Source organism: Berghia stephanieae, chromosome 10 (genome assembly GCF_034508935.2).
Source record: "Berghia stephanieae isolate SIO BIC M18660-M18661 chromosome 10, UCSD_Bste_1.3, whole genome shotgun sequence".
Taxonomy (NCBI): Eukaryota; Metazoa; Mollusca; class Gastropoda; order Nudibranchia; family Aeolidiidae; genus Berghia; species Berghia stephanieae.
This window is the reverse complement of record NC_088369.1, coordinates 2,684,674-2,705,961: the sequence shown is the minus strand read 5'-3', so window position 1 is coordinate 2,705,961 and position 21,288 is coordinate 2,684,674. Positions and strand designations below refer to the sequence as shown.

The following is a 21,288-nucleotide window of genomic DNA, read 5'->3' as shown; positions in this document are numbered from 1 at the left end:
TTGACATTATTTTAAATCACAATGGAACATCTAATCATTCCATAGTTTGCATGAATAACTTGTATAATATTAATACATTTGCCATGCATCTGTGACAAAGTGTACAATGGATTGATAGCCTAGCCGCACAAGATTCGCCAACACCAAAAAAATCGAAACACTTTTTAAAAAATGGTTTATTCGGTGCAAAAATAATCAAAATTAAGAAAAAGTAAAAAAGCAAGCAATACCAAAGAATCATGTAAACCTTGTCATTAAAATATTGATAAGTAGTCGCCTAGGGTTCGTATCGTCAAATTCGAGCACAAAATGAAATCCCAATCTGACCCCGCAGTTAAAAAAAAAAATATTTCAAAATTTTGCAAAGACAATGAATTTTACAGAAGAAAATAAGTAAACTTTCCAGGTCTCTAAATATGTTGTCACACCTAACAACTAACTACATGCAACCCATGTAATAAAATATCCCCGCGGAATTACGCAATTTCAAACTCAAAATTTGGTAAATTTATGGAACAAAAAATGGCAAATTTTGCCAGAAATTATTCTGATTTGGAAATAGACACAAAGTTGGGAAAACGAAATTACAAAAAAATTGCTGTCAATGAAATTGTTATAAAAAAGGAAAATCAAAAGCTTTCAGGTTTGCATATTTCGCAAAAATAAAAATAAAAATCTAAGAATTTGTCAAAAATTTGCAAAACATGCAGATTTTGCGGTTGCAATGCACATCCGAAAATTTTCCCTAATTTTGCAGCCGCAAGCTGTGCAAAAAACTGCGGGGCCAGCCCAATGAAGGAGATGAAGAGGATGACGACAACAACATTGCAATATGGAGTAGCAATGGTGTGGAAATGTGGACAACATTAAGTATGGAGTAGCAATGGTGTGGAAATGTGGACAACATTAAGTATGGAGTAGCAATGGTGTGGAAATGTGGACAACATTAAGTATGGAGTAGCAATGGTGTGAATGTGGACAACATTAAGTATGGAGTAGCAATGGTGTGGAAATGTGGACAACATTAAGTATGGAGTAGCAATGGTGTGGAAATGTGGACAACATTAAGTATGGAGTAGCAATGGTGTGGAAATGTGGACAACATTAAGTATGGAGTAGCAATGGTGTGGAAATGTGGACAACATTAAGTATGGTATGGAATGTTAGCAGAATGGAATGATCAAACTTTTGCCTCAACCAGTTAATTCTGGAAAAACATGTATTAAAAAATTTGGCCAGAAAACTCGTCCTTCAAATAACCATCCATTTAAGTGACCCTCATCTTAGGAAAAAAAACTCTCGAACCTGGGATGGTAAGGAAGTCACTGTTGTCCTGACATTTGTATGAGATTTATTCTAACACAGTCTATGGCAGGATAAAAACAAATCCACTCAAAAAAAACCCAAAAAACTTGTTGAACTTTGACACAGAGAAATATCTACAACTACAATCAATGTGTACAAAACGCTTTACAAAACTTATTGATAAAAAATAAAGTTTTTAAAAAATGTGAGCTTTTACATAGCACAAAATCCATTAAATGTGCACAAAGCGCTTTACAAAGTGCCCCTGACCAACAGCAACACGTAACATATAGAATGAGACATGACGAGAGATATTACATTTTTTCCGACAGAAAATAGTGTTCACTTTCAGATACTCATTTTGCACCCGAGTACGGTGAGAGAATGTGAGTAAAGAGCCTTTTCCAAGGACTCAACTAAGCATCGAGTGAGGCTCGAACCCAGGACCTTCCGATCCGCAAGCAAGTGCCATACCACAAGCCACATAGTCGCACTACAGACCACAAGACCACAAAGTCGCACAATTATAAATATAAATGTGTGCAAGACGCTTTACAAAACTCATTGATGAAAAATAAATAAGTAAATAAGAGAATAGAAAATGTCTGAATCAACAACAACATGCAGGTGTCCAGTCTACAGTAAAGCCTTAATTTAAACCAAGACAACTGTTACCTTGACTTAGAGGTGAATGTTTGGGTTGTATACACGTTAAGTATTGCTGTTGGCCAGGGACCCCTTGTAAAGTACTTTGAGCACGTTTAGTGGATATTGCGCTGTATAAAAGTAAAAGCTTAATTTATTTTTTTTTTATAATGAGTCATGGAATGTAGATGCAGACACAATAGGGTTAATGAAGCAGAACAACAGTCGTATCCAAGACAGAGAAGCCATGTGTACGGTACAACACACCTTTCTACCCAGCAACCCTCTTTCTCTCTCCTCTCACATGACCCATGGTAAGGTCAAAGATCATATCAGTAGAACTCCAAACATCTACAACGACAAGCCATCACAATAGAACACGCCATTTTGTTTTGTTTTTAAGGGTTTTACAGCGCTTGCGATACATTTAGGTCTTTTCAGCGATAGTAAAAAGAAGAAAATGGGATAGTAAAAAATAGAGATTTACAATTAACACAAGAAAAATAAGAAGATCACAAAACATCTATTAAAGAAAGACAAGCCATCACAATAGAACACCCACACACGCCATGATAAAAACAAAACCAAATCAACCCACTAAGTCACACTGGTGATATATCGGGGTGACCCAGAGAAAGGGAAAACGGGAGGTTTAGGTCAATCTAAGACTGGAATCAGGAAATTGACATATTTCCAGGTCAAGTTCACTCATTTTCATCAGCAAAGGCAGACCTGCCAACTTGAAAATGAAAAAAATTTGTAATTTTTATAAGATAAAAGTTGTAGTCGCTATAGTCAAGGAAAAACAACAATATGCCATCACAAAGATTAAAATTAAATAGCACTTCAAAATCCTTAAAACTATTTAGTCTGACATCAACTTTCATTTTCCACAAGTTTTCATGACTTAGAGACGCTCAATTAAGTTGTGAAATAGGAGCCAACATTTCGTAATTCTACGAATTTGTCACAATAGTAAACAGGTCTGCAAAGCCATCTGGCTGAACTTGAATTCTATCCCTTGTGTTTCAATCAAGTTGATTTGTAATCATAGAGTCCACCCTGACATAACACAGATCTGACCATGAAAATAACTACATCAAAATGAAAAGCAAAGGATTATATTAGGGGGGGGGGGGGGGGAGGGATTGTGCAAAGCCCAAAATTGGACTGAAATTGCTACCGTCAACTGGGCGTAACTTGAATTCAGGGGAAGCTTTGACTTTTAACTTTGTGGCAGCAATTATTTCCTTTGATAAAAAGTCAAGTCTTTAAACCCATAAAATAACAACAACAAAGCTGAGAGGACTCAAAATGCTCCAAATCCACACACAGGCAAAGTTACCCCAATTGACGGTATCCATGAAATTTCTTCATGAAAAAAACAAAAACAGAATTAATATTCTAAAAAGACCTTGCTCAAAACGTTAAATGATAAATAATATTAGATTGGGAACCAAACAAATCCAGACAGGAAGTGACGTTTGAATTGGTGACCTACGACCTCAATCTGGTATTAAGTCATGGTGACCTGGTGTCAAAATATTTAACCCCCTGGAATTTCTATTCGGTCCCATGATTTTGAACTTTATATATTTATTTATTCATCTAGACCAGGATAGGGAGTTTCAATCAGTATGTCAATAAAGCAGTTTGTGATCGGCCGACACGTCCATTTGTCCTCACAGTCACAATTATCTTCGATGCACAGAGTTGCGAGTAAATGACAAGATAATAGTTCATATGTTTCTTTAATTCATTTCACTTGGTTATTGATGCTATGCGTTTAGTTTTTAAAAAACCTCATAACATCTGGCAGCCAGATATCATGTACCAACACACAAAACATTGTCTTAAATGTTTATATTCATAATCTGATCAATACAATTTAGTGAGAACTCATAAAAATGGCTGCCTAAAAACAATAACAAAGAGCTGAGTGAGGTCAATTTCATTCCTTCTATAAGACGTCTGTTTTTCACTAATGATATATTTCTTCTTAGTGTTTCGAGTATTTATGTCAAATTAGACAGTTCATTGTGGAATCTACTCACAATGGTGTTACATCTTATTCTATTTCAAATGAGAAGAGATTGGGTTTCCTGTTAACAAGATTGAATCAACAACATCTTTAACAATTTTAAGTCATTTCCAACAACCAACTCAGAGCTGCCAACCCTAACCATGTAAATGTGTAAAATGGAGAGCAATATAAATAGTATCGACTTCCAGAATCAACGTATAAATCAGATATGGCCGAGCCAGACAATATTTTAATGAACTGCCAGCATAATCCACAGGGTCGGATATCAAATCAACTTTCACTAAAAGGGTGACTTGGAATAAAAAAAACTCTTTAAATTATAGAAATTGAACAATGCGTAAGATCTCCAGTAAAAAGTGTCCAATGAATGAAAGTGCATAAAAATATGCATTTTTTAGGTAAGGTTGGCAGCACTGTAAGTCTAAAAGAAAATTAACCCTGATTCATTAAAAAAAAATAAGGCTACGTTACACTGTCTAAAATTTCAAACACCACTTCCGTATGAATTTGTCTAATTCACCCTATGGCCTCGAAGAAGATTGCACTTTCCCCATAACATCTCAATCTCAAATAAACTGTTAACTGGTTGGCCCAAATGGCCGGCATTCTAACTGTTATCTTTCCTCTCAAGGCCATCTTCCGCGTTGTTGTTCCCTTCCAGACTTGAGATGTTCACTATTCATTCCTTCCAAAGGCCGAGCCGATGCCTCTGAGCAATCGGCTACAAGCCTTTCTGCCAAATGGATGCCACTGGTGTCATTTCCTGTGTCAGGTCAAGGGGAAGGGAGGTAACAATTTCAATGATGCTATCTGTAATCTCAACGACCCTGGCATGGAAAGAAACGGGAAGATGGGGATTATTTACGATACCAACAGACACGCCAAAAGAAACAACCAAGCACACTTTTTTTTCTTTCCTTGTAAACAAATATCAAGAGATAATTATTGTCTACAACAATACACATACATGTGTATATCAGACCTGTAAATGGTTGGTGAAAAAATTGTCGGAACTTTTTGAACACGCGAAAATAGACACAACAGGACAAAAATATGGACACAACACAGACATGATACGTCAATTGACTAGTCAATTCATGTCACTTTCCCCTACTTATTTATAACGAGGTCCTTATTTTATGGTACCAAAAAAAAAAATCCCAATTATTTGAGGGCCCAGGTCTGAGTTAGTAAAATGAAAGGAAGAGAACAATTCCTACCCTTTTGAATGATGTGTATCTCGTGCGTGACACAGGAAGCTGCGCTCCTGTTTAAGTTAAATGTTTATGCTGATCCTTTCGTTTATTTGGATTCTTATAGAAGAAGAAAAAGAAGAGGAGGTGGTGCGGTCGTGTGAGAGCTTTCGAAGAAGAATATATATTTCAAAGAAAAATAATTATTTCGCATTATTTTTTTCTGTCTCACATCCGCACGGAACCAAAAAAATATAGAGACTGAGAAATAAGAACCGGAGATATGCATGTGTGTCGGTAGCAAAATAGAGAGAAAGCTTCCGGTCTGGTTCGACACACATCTGTGCGTGCATTATTTACTGACTAGGTGTGTGTGTGAAGACGACTCGCGCGAACTTCGCGACCCACTCTCGCTGGCTGTGGCACAGTAGCCAGGCAGTGAATACATCCACAGCTAACAGATAGATGGCATGTTTTGTTTTGTCTTTGATGCGACATATGAAAATTTTTAAAAAACATTTTTAAGTCGGCATTAGAAACGGAATAAAATCTATTTTTTTCGAGGAACGAAATAAAAGTCTTATTTTCTTTTTTATTGGTTCTGTTCTTTGACGTTACGAATTTTATTTTTACTATTATTTTTTTTTTTAATACAGTGGAACCTCCCGATTACGACACCTCCGAATAACGACAACCTCCTGATAACGACACTGACCCGTGGTCCCGATTTTTTTTCTATTTAAGATCAGTAAAACTAACCTCCAAATAACGACGCACTTTTTGACAAAACCTCCGAATAACGACATCATTTTGTCGATTTTCGGCAGTTTTCGTAGATATCTGATACTAAAAATACCGAGTTTGAGTACTCAAAGTTTATAAAAACGATTCCTGCTTGAACCAATAACAACGCAGCTTTTGAAACCAATGAGAACGCAGCTTTTGAAACCAATGAGAACGCAGCTTTTTTGACGAATCTTGGCTGATATGCATTAATAAAAACCAAGGTATAAATGTAAGTGTAAGCAAGTAAACACAAAATCTTGGAAAATGTGATATTATGTGGTGATAGAAGTAGTAGTAGTAGTAGTAGTTGTAGTATAGTAGTAGTAGTAGTAGAAGTAGTAGTAGTAGTAGTAGTAGTAGTAGTAGTAGTAGTAGTAGTAGTAGTAGTAGTGTTTTTGTGGGTGGAATTTTATCTCGCAGAGTCCGAATCACCTGTTTTTGTTTGTTTTAAAGGGTTTTACAGGGCTTGTGACACGTCTATGTCATAGCAGCACCAGTAAAAAGGAAGAATATTGGATAGTAAAAAATCCTAGATTTACAATTGAAATGACACAAGAAAAAGTAAGACAAAGGGGAATGGTTTAAATAGGGAACAGATGTAGATTCCAGGAGCACACTATCAGTGTACTCAGTTCAGATCACCTAAAAGTCTCATCCAGACACACGCACAAGAACCCTCTTAAGAGAAATACACTACAATGTTTTGTTTGTTTTGTCAATGTTGATAAAAACTGGTCCTGCGGGCCTTACCACGCCCACTTTGTCCGCCATCTTGGAAACCTCTAAATAACGACACCTCCGGATAACGACATAAAAACTCGGTCCCGTGGCATGTCGTTATCGGGAGGTTCCACTGTATGAGCACTTTAAGAGCAAAATCGTACTGTCGGAAATCTGACAATAGACGGAAGATTTACAGGCCTGGTATATTACAGGGTTGCCCTTTGCTTGCATTTGTTTTAAAGCCTTGGAATTTTTCTCATAAAGATCGTATAATAATAATAATAATAATAATAATAATAATAATGATAATAATAATAATAATAATAATAATAATAATAATAATAATAATAATAATAATAATAATAATAATAATAATAATAATAATAATAATAATGTATATTTATGCAATTGCTTTACGAAGCACTTTACAATAAAAATACAATCCATTGAATCATAATAGAATTATAAAACACACGTAATGAGCATTACACAGATTACAAGGGGGCAGCATGGCTCAGCAGTATGGTCTTTGCTTCGTACCTAAAAGGTACTGAGTTTGATCACATGCTGCTGCACTGTGTGGCCTAGAGCAAGTCACCTCGCCCTAGCTCAATTTGCGGCGCTGCACTGTGGCTGATGCCTGGGTTATTCCAGTCTTCCCTTGAAATAGACCCTAGAGACAAATTTCCCCTATGGGATGAACAGGTATAGGGGTATAGAAGACACAGCAAGTACCTCCCTGCCCACTATGGGAGGCTGGGAACCCCACCCAGGGTAAACAGTTGGTGACCAAGGCCATCAATATATCGATGGTCGGCAGATCAAACCTCTGAAGCTTTGCGCACCATGTTTTATTTGATTTTGGGCGGATCAGACGTCTGATGACATCATTAAATAAAACATGGTGCACACAGCTCGTATGTAGACTTCAGAGTTTTGATCCGCTGATTGTGGAAATCAGGACTTCAAAGTTTTGATTCACCGAACATCCCATCGATATTCCAAATGTGTGCGTGTGTCTGCAGTGTACATATTGAATGCAAACAGATTCGCATGCATGTAGATGTAATCAAAAACTTGAGGCCAATTTTAAAAGTATCATCACAGTTAGGAGACAAATCCACTGTTAAAAAATAATAATTTAGAACTTCATGGAGTATTTCCAGTCATCTAACCATGATCAAGACACAACACGATACACTATCTATTCCCTTAGCAGGCCTACTGGAGCTAAAATTCTATTTCACACATTTCTGCACGCCCCCCTGTTTTGCAAACTTTTTGTACTAGTAATCTTACAATATCCGTCACTGCCTATAGCCTCACCTGAAATGAGTGGAATAATTTGTGGAAAGGACCTTATCCTAGACGGGACCAGATTTTTAAAATTCTTTTCTTTTTTATCCTTGCCGTCAGTGACAAAACTAAACAAATACTTAACTTTATTTTTTTTAAACTACATTTTTAAATTTGGCTGTTGATTGTGACAAAAATAACCAAATAATCAATGATTCCACTCTCAAAATAAAATACAAATCAGGGCCTCATTCACACCTGAGGCATGCTAAAGTGCTATAGTGGGGGTCCCAATAGCTCAATTGATAGTGTACTTTCTTCCCAAGCACAGGGACTGAGATCGACCCCCGTTCGTTGAAGTAGAGTGTAACGAAATGCTTCCGTGTAGGCGTCAGTTTACGACAGGATGTACGTCGTCGTAGTATTAGTTGTTGTTGTTATTGTAATCCCTCCGGAACAACCCTTCTTTTGTTGATACAGGTCGTATCAGATCATGCACCTATGGCCCGGAAGTTTGAATTAAACTACGTAGTGTGGGTGTTATTGTGAGAAAGGCATCAAACTTGTTTTCTCCGTAAACTTATAAGCAAAGTAGGATCCCTGTATTCTACGGGAGTGACTTTGTTATGGTATGGCTTGATTGATATCTCGTAACTATGGGGCTGACGAATTTATTTATCCTTGATATGAGGATGTCCGGTATCAGGATGGGTTGTTGTTGTCCATGATTATGGAATCTGGGGGAGTTTTAAGGAATTTCAGATGTTTACGGATATGACTAACATCCGTTTGTGTGGGTAGAATTTTGCTTCGTTTGCTTGATTTTTGCCTATAAATGCCAGAGTTTTGAGCAGTTTCTTCAGACCACTCAGCGGAGTCTTTTAGGCTCATTGTCTCAAAAGAGACCAGACAGCGGAGTCTTTTAGGCTCATAGTCTCTAAGCGATAACCACAGCGGAGTCTTTTAGGCTCATTTGTTTAACTCTTGTGTAGAGTTGGATTAAAGTCTTGTGTAGACTTTGTAGTGCTCAAAGTTCGAGCTGAAACACGTTTTGTGTGAACTCTTGTGTAGAGTGTGATTTAAGTCTTGTGTAGACTTTGTGGTGCTCAAAGTTTGAGCTGAATCAAGTTGTGTTATAACTCTTGTGTAGAGTTTGATTAAAGTCTTGTGTAGACTTAATTTGTGATTTCAATAATCTGTTCGGCTCTGGTGAGATTTTGAATAATAAGTTGTGATTACAATTATGATTGTGTTTTGATATCAATATCATAATATCACTTTAAATTTTGAGTCTCAATTAATTAATCAGATAATGAAATTAATTGTATAATATATTCTTGTTGTAAAGAAAATAAGCGTTTCTTGCTATAAAGCATTATTATTTCATATCTACAAAGTAAAGCAATATTAATCAACATTAATAAATTGATTTGTTAAAGTAAAATAATATTTACTCATTTAAGTAAACATATTGAGTGAGTTCGAATATAGATAGAGTTATATTCGTATGATTATCATATTATAACAAAATCATTTTCTTTCTTTAAAGTGAATGAGCCGTTGGAGGCTGGGCTTTAACAAGCCAACTTTAGGCTATACGCTCATAGCTTGACACTAATAGAAACTGAACATTTGCCTGTTTTATAAGTTACCTGTGAAGAACCATTTGCTTATTTTAATATCAGAACATTGAGAAACAATTGATCTGTTTATGAATACTGTGAAATCAGAACAATTTCAAGAAGAGACAAATTAACAATATTAGAACAACCTTACAGTTTTTGTTGAATATCAAGGACACTCTTTTGGCTTTCTTCTACACGTCTGGATTGTGTTTAGTTAGTTAGTTAATTATTAGTTGCCTGTATGACTGTGATGGTTGCAACCTATCTGTGAGATTGTCTGATGTGGTAGCGGTTTGGTAAAGTATTGATAATTAATTGATTTAATTATATATTTTCATATCGCTTTCATATCATATTCATCATCACACCATCTCCATCAATTTGTCATCCATCCATTTGATTTCATACTTATGACATCTATCATTTCATCTTCATATCTCATAATATCTTTGTTATATTGTAATAAAATATATCTTCATTTAGCTTCAAAACCTTTATCAACGTATTGTGTTTGGTTATTGATCGGTGTCGTAGCTTGAATATAGCACACATAAACAAGGTTGCAAACTGCGCTACATAAGCATACGGTTTACGTGCGCACTTTGTGACATAGAGATTTTGTTTCTGATCCTGCATTTCCCCCCTAGCAGCGATTGGGTAGCTGAGTTTGTTAGAATTCACCTGGTCAGTCCACCTCCTCTCACAGTAGTCCTTCAGATCCATGGAGTCGGAGTTTATCCCAGTTTCTCTAACGTGAAACAGACAATAGCAATTACTTGCTACCCTTTGGATTGAAAGCTAGTCAATCGCAAAGTACTTTTCATCATATTCAACAGACCCAGCTACCCAATCACCACTGGGCAGACAGGAGGGTGAGAAAAAAAATCTCAACTGCACAGGGGATCGATCTCGGTCCCTTTGTGTGAGAAGCGAGTGCTCTACCATCTGAGCTCACTGTAACCCATAGGAAAACTTGACTTGAGAAAATAAAGTCCAAACCGGCCTTACCAATCTCTGACCTCCGATGGCAGCTGGTCAGTCTCCGACTTGGACAAATCCGAGATGGACGATTTGAGGGCTGAAAAGTTTTCCTGAATGTTCTTGAGGTGTCGGGTAAATGTCTTGCCTGGACTTGGAATGTTGTTGAGGGCTTGCTGGGATATTAATGATAGCAATACTGATGATGATGATGATAATAATAATATGTAATAATAATATTAATAATAATAATAATAATAATAATAATAATAATAATAATAATAATAATAATAATAATAATAATAATAATAATAATAATAATAATAATAATAATAAAGATGATGACGATGATGGTGATAATGATAATAATAATAATAATAATAATAATAATAATAATAATAATAATAATAATGATAATAATAATAATAATAATAATAATAATAATAATAATAATAATAATAATAATAATAATAATAATAATAATAATAATAATAATAAAGATGATGATGTTGATGGTGATAATGATAATAATCATAATAATAATAATAATTTGTTGAGCGCATCATGAGGAAATGCTGCAAGTGCTTTACAGGAAAATCTTAAGTTGGTTTTTAAACATTTTTTCTGATGAACACTGTGACGTAATACCTGTGGAAGTCTGTTACAGAGCATTGGGACATTTCTAGAAAATGAGCATCGTCCACTCCACATGAAAACGTAAGAACTCTTTCCTACTACAGTATGGAGTATGAAGGCTATGTGGTCTTGTGGTATGAGTATGACACTCACTTTTGGATCGGAAGGTCCTGCATTCGAGCCTCTCTCTGCTCATAGCTGAGTCATTGGAAAAGACTATTTACTCACATTCTCTCACCATACTCGGGTTAAAATGAGTACCTGGCCATTAATAGTGTTGTCTCTGTCGGGGGAAAATACAATATCGCCTAACAGGCGTTATGTCTCGTTCTACATGTTACGTGTTGGTGACCCTTTTTAAAGCGCTTTGACTGAGAGAGAGAGAGAGAGAGAGAGAGAGATAGATAGAGAGAGAGAGAGAGAGAGAGAATGTGGGAGGAATGAGAGATTTTTTATGTTTAGTTTTGTTAAGTTTTTTATTGGTTTACTCTTATGTCATTGCATTTCCTTTTCATTATTTATTTGCTTAATTATTTTGAGCAACTCATGAGTCAATGGCAATAGCCAACATGTGAGTTTCCCTACGTGGATGAATAAAGTTCATCTATCTTATATGAAGCAGGTCTAACAGTGACTATAACAGTCACAATGGTAGAAGTCTAAGGGACTCACATAAAGGACGGAGATTTGGTGTGCCAGATATTTGAGGTTGGTGCTGTGACACACGTCATGGTTGATCTGATTGGCTAATCCCAACACGTGATTCAAAGACGACATCTGGTCAATGTACTCTGAACAACAAAGAAAGAAGGAAATCTATAAACTATATATTTATATATTATAATATTTACCAAATTGATGTAGACTGACTCCAATATCGTGGTCGATATTATAATAATAATTCACTCCATTGTTACTATCAACATGTTGAGCACCCTTCATACCATATTTGTATGTTTTTTGTTTTTAAGGGTTTTATGGCGCTTGCAACACAAGTCATATCAGCACCAGTAAAAAGGAAGAAAATGGGATAGTAAAAAGTTCTAGAATTACAATGAAAGCATCCAAGAATAAGGCAGACAAAGGGGAATTGGTTCAAATAAGGAACAGCTGTAGATTCCAAGAGCGCACTATCAATGTAATTAGTTTGAGATCACCCAAAAGTCTCATCCAGACACAAGAAAAGGTCCCCACTAAGAGGAATACACTCAAATGTTTACAAACCATATATAATACATAAACAAAACAAAATACAGTGCATGAAAGAGATGATTTACAAGGGAAAAAAATATCGTCTCCAAAAACTAACTATACATTTGACTGTTTACCTCCCAGTCAGGGTATCCGGCCAGGTCCAGGACAAAACCAAGCAAACTCATTCCAAGACAAGGACAGAAAGCATGTTGGAAAGCGGACATAGGGGGATAGAAGACACAGAATGTACCTCTCTGCCCACTATACTTGTATCATAACATGATTTTATATATATATACAAATACAATATATTAAAAATATATATCCCTACATCTTAGAATCTGTGATACTAAGCTAGTAGAAGCTGTGGACTGTAAAAAGCAATATACAAAACTGAATCTAACAGCTTAAAAAAAGAACAAAATACCAAACATGGAATGTTTCGGGTTCAAAACCCTTCTTCAACCAACAACAAAAAACAATACTATTATTATTATCATCATCATGAATATCCTCTAGTCCAACTCACGCGTGATGATACTGTTTTCTGGCTTGTTGGAGGTGGACCCTGGCCCAGACATCAGAGTAGCCACTGTTGGAAACAAGTTGTCCAAACCAGACTGATGAAGAAATGACTGGAATGGAAAGACATTGAAATCCTGACTGGCTGACTTTTAGTGGGTTTTGATTGAAGGATTCTATAGTCAGTTTGACCAACTTTGACATTGTACACGGATGGTTGGCGGATCCAACCTCTGAAGTGAGACTATGTGGCTTGTGGTATGGCACTCGCTTTCGGATCGGAAGGTCCTGGGTTCAAGCCTCGCTCTGCGCATAGTTGAGTCCTTGGAAAAGGCTCTTTACCCGCATTCTCCCACAGTACCTGGCCATTAACAGCGTTGTCTGTTAGAAAAAAAATTGTATATCGCCTAACAGGCGCCATGCCCCGTCCTAAATGTTAAATGTTGCTGCTGGCCAGGGATCCCTTGTAAAGAGCTTTGAGCACGTTTAGTGGATATTGCGCTAAATAAAAGCTCAATTCTTTTTTTATATAAAGTCCTGATTTTACTCAATCAGCGGACAAAACATGTTGAGCCTTGTTTAGTGGATATTGCACTAATGTCAACTGGGGTAACTTTGCCTATTGGGAAAACCTTTAAGTCCTTCAGAGCCACCAGGCCCATGGAGCCGGAGTTTATCCCGGTTTCTATAGCGTAAAACGGACAATAGCAATTGCTTGTAACCCTTTGGATAGGATGCTGGTCAATCACATGGTACTTCCATCAGATCGAACAGACTCAGCTACCCAATCACTGCTGGAAGGACAGGGGGCAGGGGGCGGGGCCTTGCCTCTGTGAATTTGGAGCATTTTGAGTCATCTCAGCTTTGTTGCAGTTATATTCCTTGTTAAAAGACTAGACTTTTTATCAATGGAAATAATTGCCACAAAACTAAACAATCTCTTGTGGTCCAAAATTCAAGAGGCAAAGTTTCCCCTCAAGGAAAATTATCCCAGTTGACGATACATAAAAACTTAAATTTTATATGGGGTGTAAAGACAAAAGTAACACAGAACACTTTTTTTTTGTTTCTTTGTTTTTAAGGGTTTTACGGCGCTTGCAACACATTAAAGTCATATCAGCGCCAGTAAAAAGGAAGAAAATGGGATAGTAAATTGTTCTAGAATTACAATTAAAGCACCCAAGAAAAAAGTAAGACAAAGGGGAATTGGTACAAATAGGAAACAGATGTAGATTCTAAGAGCACACTATAAATTTGACTGTTTCCCTCTCAACCAGGATATCCGGCCAGGGCCAGGACAAAACCAAGTAATCTCATTCCAAGACACAGACAGAAAGCATGGTGGAAAACAGGTAAAGGGGGATAGAAGACACAGTAAGTGCCTCCCTGCCCACTATGGGAGGCCAAGAACCCCACCCAGTAACACAGAACATGACAATAGATTATTTTACTTACGGCACAAGGCATGGAATTGAATGACTTGTTGATGACTTGCTGTATGGAGTTGGTGATGACACCAGCTGTCCAGGGTGGAGGGGGACGGGGAAGGGAAAATGTAAACGGATTGGTTGTACAATAATGTGGGTGGGAAGGGGGTGAGTGCATGACATGTCATTTTTTAAATGTAAAATATATCTAGTATTTGATTTATATGTAAAGTATTTACAGTTAAAATTCTGATGTCTGTGAAAAGCCTAAAAGGGGTTACTGATTTTAAAACAGATTTTATAAAGAAAATATACATTATAGTTTTTTGTTTTTTTTGGTGGTTTGTTGTTCTAGTTTGTGATTTTTGTAATAAAGATGTATGCATAATATGCATTTTTTTTTAGCGACCAATGTATTCAGTTCATTTCAAGTCAATCAGAGCTGTCAAACCCCAAATGAAGAAAAGGTGTAATTTTGACTGAAAAAAGGGGTAATTTTGACAGAAAAAAGGTGTAATTTTGACTGAAAAAGGGGTAATTTTGACAGAAAAAAGGTGTAATTTTGACAGAAAAAAGGTGTAATTTTGACTGAAAAAGGGGTAATTTTGACAGAAAAAAGGTGTAATTTTGACTGAAAAAAGGTGTAATTTTGACAGAAAAAAGGTGTAATTTTGACTGAAAAAGGGGTAATTTTGACAGAAAAAAGGTGTAATTTTGACCGAAAAAAGGTGTAATTGTTCATATTCATAAACATAGATCACCGCAATCATATTCAATCGCTATTGGAAGATTCCTCTCCACAATAAATTTGGTAAAGGCTTCTTCTTCTTCTAGGTTCCATGCCTGGTCCAGGCTTCGGATACTGCATGAATTATCTCTCTCCATTCCTCCCTGTCTCTTGCTTTTTCAAACAGCTCTTGGATTGTTAGGTTGGTGAAGCCCTTCAGTTGGTCTATGAGTGTTTTTCTTTGTCTCCCCCGGGCGCGTTTACCAGGTATTTTTCCACAACTTGCCAGGTATTCATTCCTATCTTTCCTTACTATGTGTCCGAAAAAGGATAGTTGTCGATCCACTATTAAGGGCATTAGTTTCCTTTGTTGGTATGTTTGTTTTAGCACTTCTTCGTTCGTAAAGGCTACATCTGCCCAAATAACGCTTTTGGTTTAGGCTTCAGAAAACAAAATAAGCTGGGAGTGGATGATAAAAATTCTTTCTTCCATTTCCAGTGAGACAAGATTTCAGACGAAGAAAAAAAATTGCTTAAATCACCGACATGACCTTGATGACAACAAAAAGGCATAATGTGGAACAAAAAAGCCTAATAAATAACATAATAATACATCTTTTTTGGCGTATAGTTGGCTGCTCTGATGTATTAATTTATGATTGTTCTGGTGCACAGAACCGGTGAGCACTTTACTTATATGCATAGCATCAACAACTGAGTGATTTTGTATCAATATATACCGCCTGTTTCAGTTGTTTGGTCAGAGTCATGATTCTATTCATGAAGACCTTTTCATGCCACGCCAGTATCTTAGTGTTGTGGTTTATTTGCGTTCATCAGATGCACCATTTACGTTCTTTAATTTTAATCATAAAATGCATGAAGTATTTTGAAATATTTTACCCAACGTGTATCAGAGTCGTAGATAGTTTGAGTTTTGAAAAATTAACATTCTGTGTGTGTATGACACAAAGTGGAAAGGTGAATCAGCAAGGGAAGATAGTGTAAGATTTGAAAGAAGGATGGATCTGGCAATACTAAATACATATTTTAGAATGAAAGATGAGTACAGAGTGATGTATTCAAGTGGTGTGAGAAAGACACCTAAAGACTAGGTGGTTGGATAAGGTAAAGGACGATGTGAAAAAAACTGGGCCTGGAGGAAGATGATGCTCTGCGGGATAAGCTGAAAGAAGAAGACGTTTTGATGTTTCAAATTTGGACCCACCTTTGTCATTGAAAGAGCTGCTTCTCCGTCCTTTGTCCGATTTGTGGTCTGGATGCTACCAGAAGCCAGTATGAAAAAGTAAACAAGAAATAGGATGGAAACATCAAAGTGGTTATAGCCATTCACAGAACTGCCAACTATTAAGAAAAATTCGTAAAATTACAAAAATGTTGGCTCCAATTTCAGAACGTATCAAAAATTAAGGTTGATGTAAACTTCCTAAACTGTGTTTTTGAAATGTAAAAATAATCCTTGTTAGGGGAAAATTGTTGATTTTTAAAGTTAACTATAGTGACTATAATTACAAATTTTTAAGTTTTTAAGTAAGCAGGTCTGTATTTTACGGTTTGGAATCATCAAAGTGGTTAGTCACTGGTGACATGAATGGTTTGGAATCATCAAAGTTGTTACAGTCACTGGTGACATGAATGGTTTGGAATCATCAAAGTGGTTAGTCACTGGTGACATGAATGGTTTGGAATCATCAAAGTGGTTACAGTCACTGGCGACATGAATGGTTTGGAATCATCAAAGTGGTTATAGTCACTGGTGACATGAATGGTTTGGAATAATCAAAGTGGTTACAGTCATTACACACACCACAAGTGTGTCATTACCTGACAGCTTTCTTGTCTGATGAGGGACTGTAAGGACAGACACAGTGCCATCGCCTCCATCTTGTGTTCATGGCGAACGCCCACGTGTTCATGGAGAGGGTTGTGAAGTAACACCTCCACTGGGAAGTAGAGAACAGAGGGATTGAAGTAAGGGGTCTTTTGATGTTATGTGTTTTGATTAAAAAAACTTATAACATCCGCCAGTTGGATATAACATGTGTATCAAATTACAAAACTATGTGTAACTTTGAACATTAATAGTCTGAGTAATACAATCTGGTGAGAACTACTCATAAAAATGGCTGGTTAGAAACAATAACAAAGAGCTGAGTGACATCAATTTCATTCCTTTTGTAACATCATTGCTTTATCTGTAATAATCTGGGAGAGTCAACTGATGACTTTCCATAAACCTTTTTTGAATTAGCTATTTTTAGTAACAATGTGTGGTCACAGTGCCTCAAGTTCGTGACTCACCATCTCAAAATGGTATTATATTGGGATGAATTGGGGTCAGGAAATGTGAATTTGGCAACAAAATGAGAGAAAATGGGAGCTTTGACTGTTTTGCAATGTGACTAATGATATATCTATCTCAACCATAGCAAATATAAAATAACTCCCAGCTTCACCATTGCCATTGTGGTTATGAATTCAATAAGGAAAAAAGTCATGACATCAAACCCTCTACTCATTTGGTTCCTAAATCCTTGGGAGTGTGTATGTTTTTGTTTTAAGGGTTTTACGGTACTTGTAACACATTTAGTTCATATCAAAGCCAGCAAAAAGGAAGAAAATGGGATAGTAAAACGTTCAAGAATAACAATTACCCAAACCCCAACAAATCGAGTGTTCAAGCCAATTATCATTAAAATCCATCAGAAGATTGTGAAAATATCCATGCCAACGCGTGTTCACAGGTAGTGGAATGGACTATAGAAACCATCAAAGCTCATGAGAAATGTTGTTTACATCTAAGTTGTCCTTATAATAGTAGTCAATGTGTTGGACACAACATCTTAAAAGGACAAAATTGGTCACAATCGTATCCCCCAAATAATGACAGGTGAGTAGCCCACAAGTTACCAATTAGCAGCGTGGCTCAGCCATACGGTCTTTGTCGTACCCATAAGGTACAGAGTTTGAATACCCGAAGCATTGTGTGGCCTTGAGCAAATCACATCACCCTAGCTCAATTTGCACCACTGCACTGCGGATGATGCCTGGGTTATTCTAGTCTTCTCTTGGAATAGATCCTAAAGACTGAGGATTTTGCCTGGGTTACTCCAGTCTTCTCTTGGAATAGACCCTAAAGAAAAAAGTCCCCATGGGATGAATAAAAGGCATTTTATTTATTTTTATCTTATTCTCTTTATCTCAACACGTGTCACAGAGTTTAAGCATTGTACACATAAAAGTGGTAAAATTGCTATTATTCCACTCCTGCCATTGGAAAACCCTATCATATCTTAGTAAATACGTAATCGTTGAATGATGCATTGAATAAAAAATTTATTCAACAATTGCAGAATATTTTCGATCATTTTATTGGTTTAAAATAGGGTGTAAAGACAGCTGATTAAAAATAATCTTTTGGTGTGCATGAATACAATCTAAAATTCATCTTTTTGGGATCAAATTGTCATTCAAGCAGATGGAGAAAAGCACAAATTATGGTAAACCGAAGTACTACTACCATAATTTGGTCACGAAATATCTAATCTTGGAGGGATGGATTAAATGTATTCTTTCATTTCTTTGTATTTATTAAAACATTTTTTATTGAGCAATAAAACATACTCGCGAGCTCGATAAAAATAACTTGTTTAATCAATACAAAGAAATGAAATAATCATATTATCTGAGTATGTGTGCCATGACCTGTGGAGAAAATCCAAATGCATTGTCCACTTACAATATAAACAGTTGGCTCATTACAACCCTAAAAATAATAAATACCCTAATTGTAAACGCTTATATTATCTGGTAATACTCAACTGTCCAATGAAAACATGTAAATACCAGCTGTTTGTAGAGACAGATGTATTAGAATTTCTCTCATGGCCCATTTTTGTGTATCAAAGAGATATCTTTCAAGAGAAAAGGACTGGTCACCATGTAAAGGCATCATTTATTTCAGTCAGACAGACTTTGACTACATGAAAGAGTCCATCACAAAAGCTGTTGAATTAAATTCATTTGTGCGGCTATGTGGTCTAGTGGTATTACACTCACTTTCGGATCGGATGGTCCTGGGTTCGAGCCTCGCTGGCGCATAGTTGAGTCCTTGGAGAAGGCTCTTTACTCACATTCTCTCAACATACTCAGGTGTAAAATGAGTACCTGGCCGTTAACAGCGTTGTCTCTGTCCGAAAAAATGGTAATATCGCCTAACACTAACAGGCGTCATATCCCGTCCTACATGTTAAATGTTGCTGTTGGCCAGGGACCCATTGTAAAGCGCTTTGAGCACGTTTAGTGGTTATTGCACTATATAAAAGCTAAATTTTAAATTATTTTTTTTATTTAGATTTTTAATGGTTCATAATACAAATGAATCAAATCTGTCACATCTCTACACAAATGTTATAAGGGGTAAAGTAATTTTTTAAAAATAAAAACTAGAGAGAGGAAGTGACACTTAGCTGCTAGAAGCTGTGGACAGTAAAACTAATAAACAAAAATGAATAGAATAGCTTCAAAAAAGAACAAAATACCAAACAAGGCACATTTCGGGTTCAAAAAAAATCTTCAAGCAATAATAAAAAACAAAACAATGAAAACATAAATACGTTACTGTTTAAGTTTAGAGTTAGAGGAATTTCATGGTTGGATGAGGGGGGGTTACGGTTAGTTCCTTTTACTTTTATGGCAAAATGGTGCTGTTCAACCTTGATTGCCTCTGTCGGAGATGTTCTAACAAAATGGACAAACCAGAACTAACTTGGTCCTTTACTTTGATTTACTGAAATAATTTATTCTTGTAGAAGAAATGCAATCTTTCGGCTTGACAAAATAAAATATCTGGATACCAAAAGGTATACAAGATCACGGAACCCAGTTGGGAACAGTTCTTTTGTAAAGTTCTGATCTGAGAGTGTGAAACTCTGGGCGTTGGTGAAGGCAACCCTCTATCTCTAGCCCCAATCACTATCTTAGAGTAAAGAAAAAGTAATTTCAAGTTAAACTTTCTAAACGTTAAAGTTAAAGTTGAAGACTCACCTTTAAACATCGGATCGTATGGGTTAATTGTAACAAGCGGCACACTAATCGAGGCTGCCATGATTCAGTGCGATCTAACTGTGACCTGATGAAACTTGGTGGAAGGTCCGGTCTCCTTTATCAGTGGTCCTGATGGAGATGAAATGTGAAGATCGTGAGAAATGAAGATTCGCAATTTCACACTTTCGGCTGTCATTCACTGACAAAATATTTCTGGAATTCCAGATTAATTTCCAAAAGAATGCCAAACAAGTCATAGAAAAATAAATGTCAAGCTTTTGAAGCCAAAAAGATAGACATCAATATTATTTTTAAACAAAGCAGACAGCTGCTACCATAAATTAGTTTGTCTCGACAGTTTTATGCATGAATTAGTCTGTGTTTTGTAATAGTGTTTCCTTGTCCAAAATAAAGTGATTTGATGAAGTTCCAGGATGTTAAACAGATTATAAATCTTACGCCAAACAGATTTTATCAAGTTTTTAGAATTAGGCATAATTAACGCCAAACTGGCAGAAACCACAAACTCTTTCCTACCTTCCAACCTAAATGAACTGCATGTAAAATAACTTCTGCTACAATCTCTGCTGATCATTAGTTGGAAATAGATAAGTATCGACTTAACTTTTGATTAAGCAGATGAAGAGGATCCAGGCAGGTTGGAATAATTTGCGGAAGGTATCTGGAGTTATGTGTGACACACGAATTTCCGCAAATCTGAAGGAGAAAATATTACATCTGTTGTAAGACCAGCAATGTTATATGGAGACAGCAGCTAAAACAAAGAAACAAGATAAAGAAGTTAAGGTGGCAGAAATGAGGATGTTGACTGAAATGAAGAATGTATCAATAAATATGAGAGAAGATAGATTGAAATTGTTCGGACATGTAAAGAGACGGTGTGTCTTTTTTACGAAACCCGCCGAAACCCGCCGAAACCCGCCGAAACCCGCCGAAACCCGCCGAAACCCGCCGAAACCCGATGAAACCCGACGAATCCCGACAACGTTATGGGAAGTAGGTGGCTGTGGGGAGTGAACCTAGAACTCAGGGAAGTGTACACCATTGGGGAGTGAACCTGGGACTGGGTTTCGGCGGGTTTCGTAAAAAAGAACCAGTG

At 36.5% G+C, this 21,288-nt stretch overlaps 1 protein-coding gene across 1 annotated transcript; it reads right to left on the bottom strand.

Annotated features, from left to right (window-relative positions):
* Nucleotides 1-158: 158 nt before the first annotated feature.
* On the bottom strand, nucleotides 159-20,396 carry LOC144956076 (uncharacterized). Its single transcript, XM_078886410.1, has 8 exons — nucleotides 20,169-20,396; nucleotides 16,947-17,065; nucleotides 16,330-16,384; nucleotides 14,403-14,467; nucleotides 12,955-13,060; nucleotides 11,904-12,022; nucleotides 10,626-10,771; nucleotides 159-4,821 (listed from the first exon to the last, which is right to left on the bottom strand). Exons 1-8 carry the CDS (start codon nucleotides 20,227-20,229, stop codon nucleotides 4,716-4,718), a joined length of 777 nt encoding a protein of 258 aa, XP_078742536.1. The 5' UTR covers nucleotides 20,230-20,396; the 3' UTR covers nucleotides 159-4,715.
* Nucleotides 20,397-21,288: the final 892 nt, after the last annotated feature.

Coding starts and splice junctions, on each gene's coding strand:
- LOC144956076 (XM_078886410.1), bottom strand. CDS start 20,229: ATGGCAGCCTCGATTAGTGTGCCGCTTGTTACAATTAACCCATACGAT. Junction 12,023..12,954: donor AGAAAACAGTATCATCACGC/GTGAGTTGGACT, acceptor TTTGTTGTTCAG/AGTACATTGACCAGATGTCG. Junction 10,772..11,903: donor ACCAAATCTCCGTCCTTTAT/GTGAGTCCCTTA, acceptor TTAATATCCCAG/CAAGCCCTCAACAACATTCC.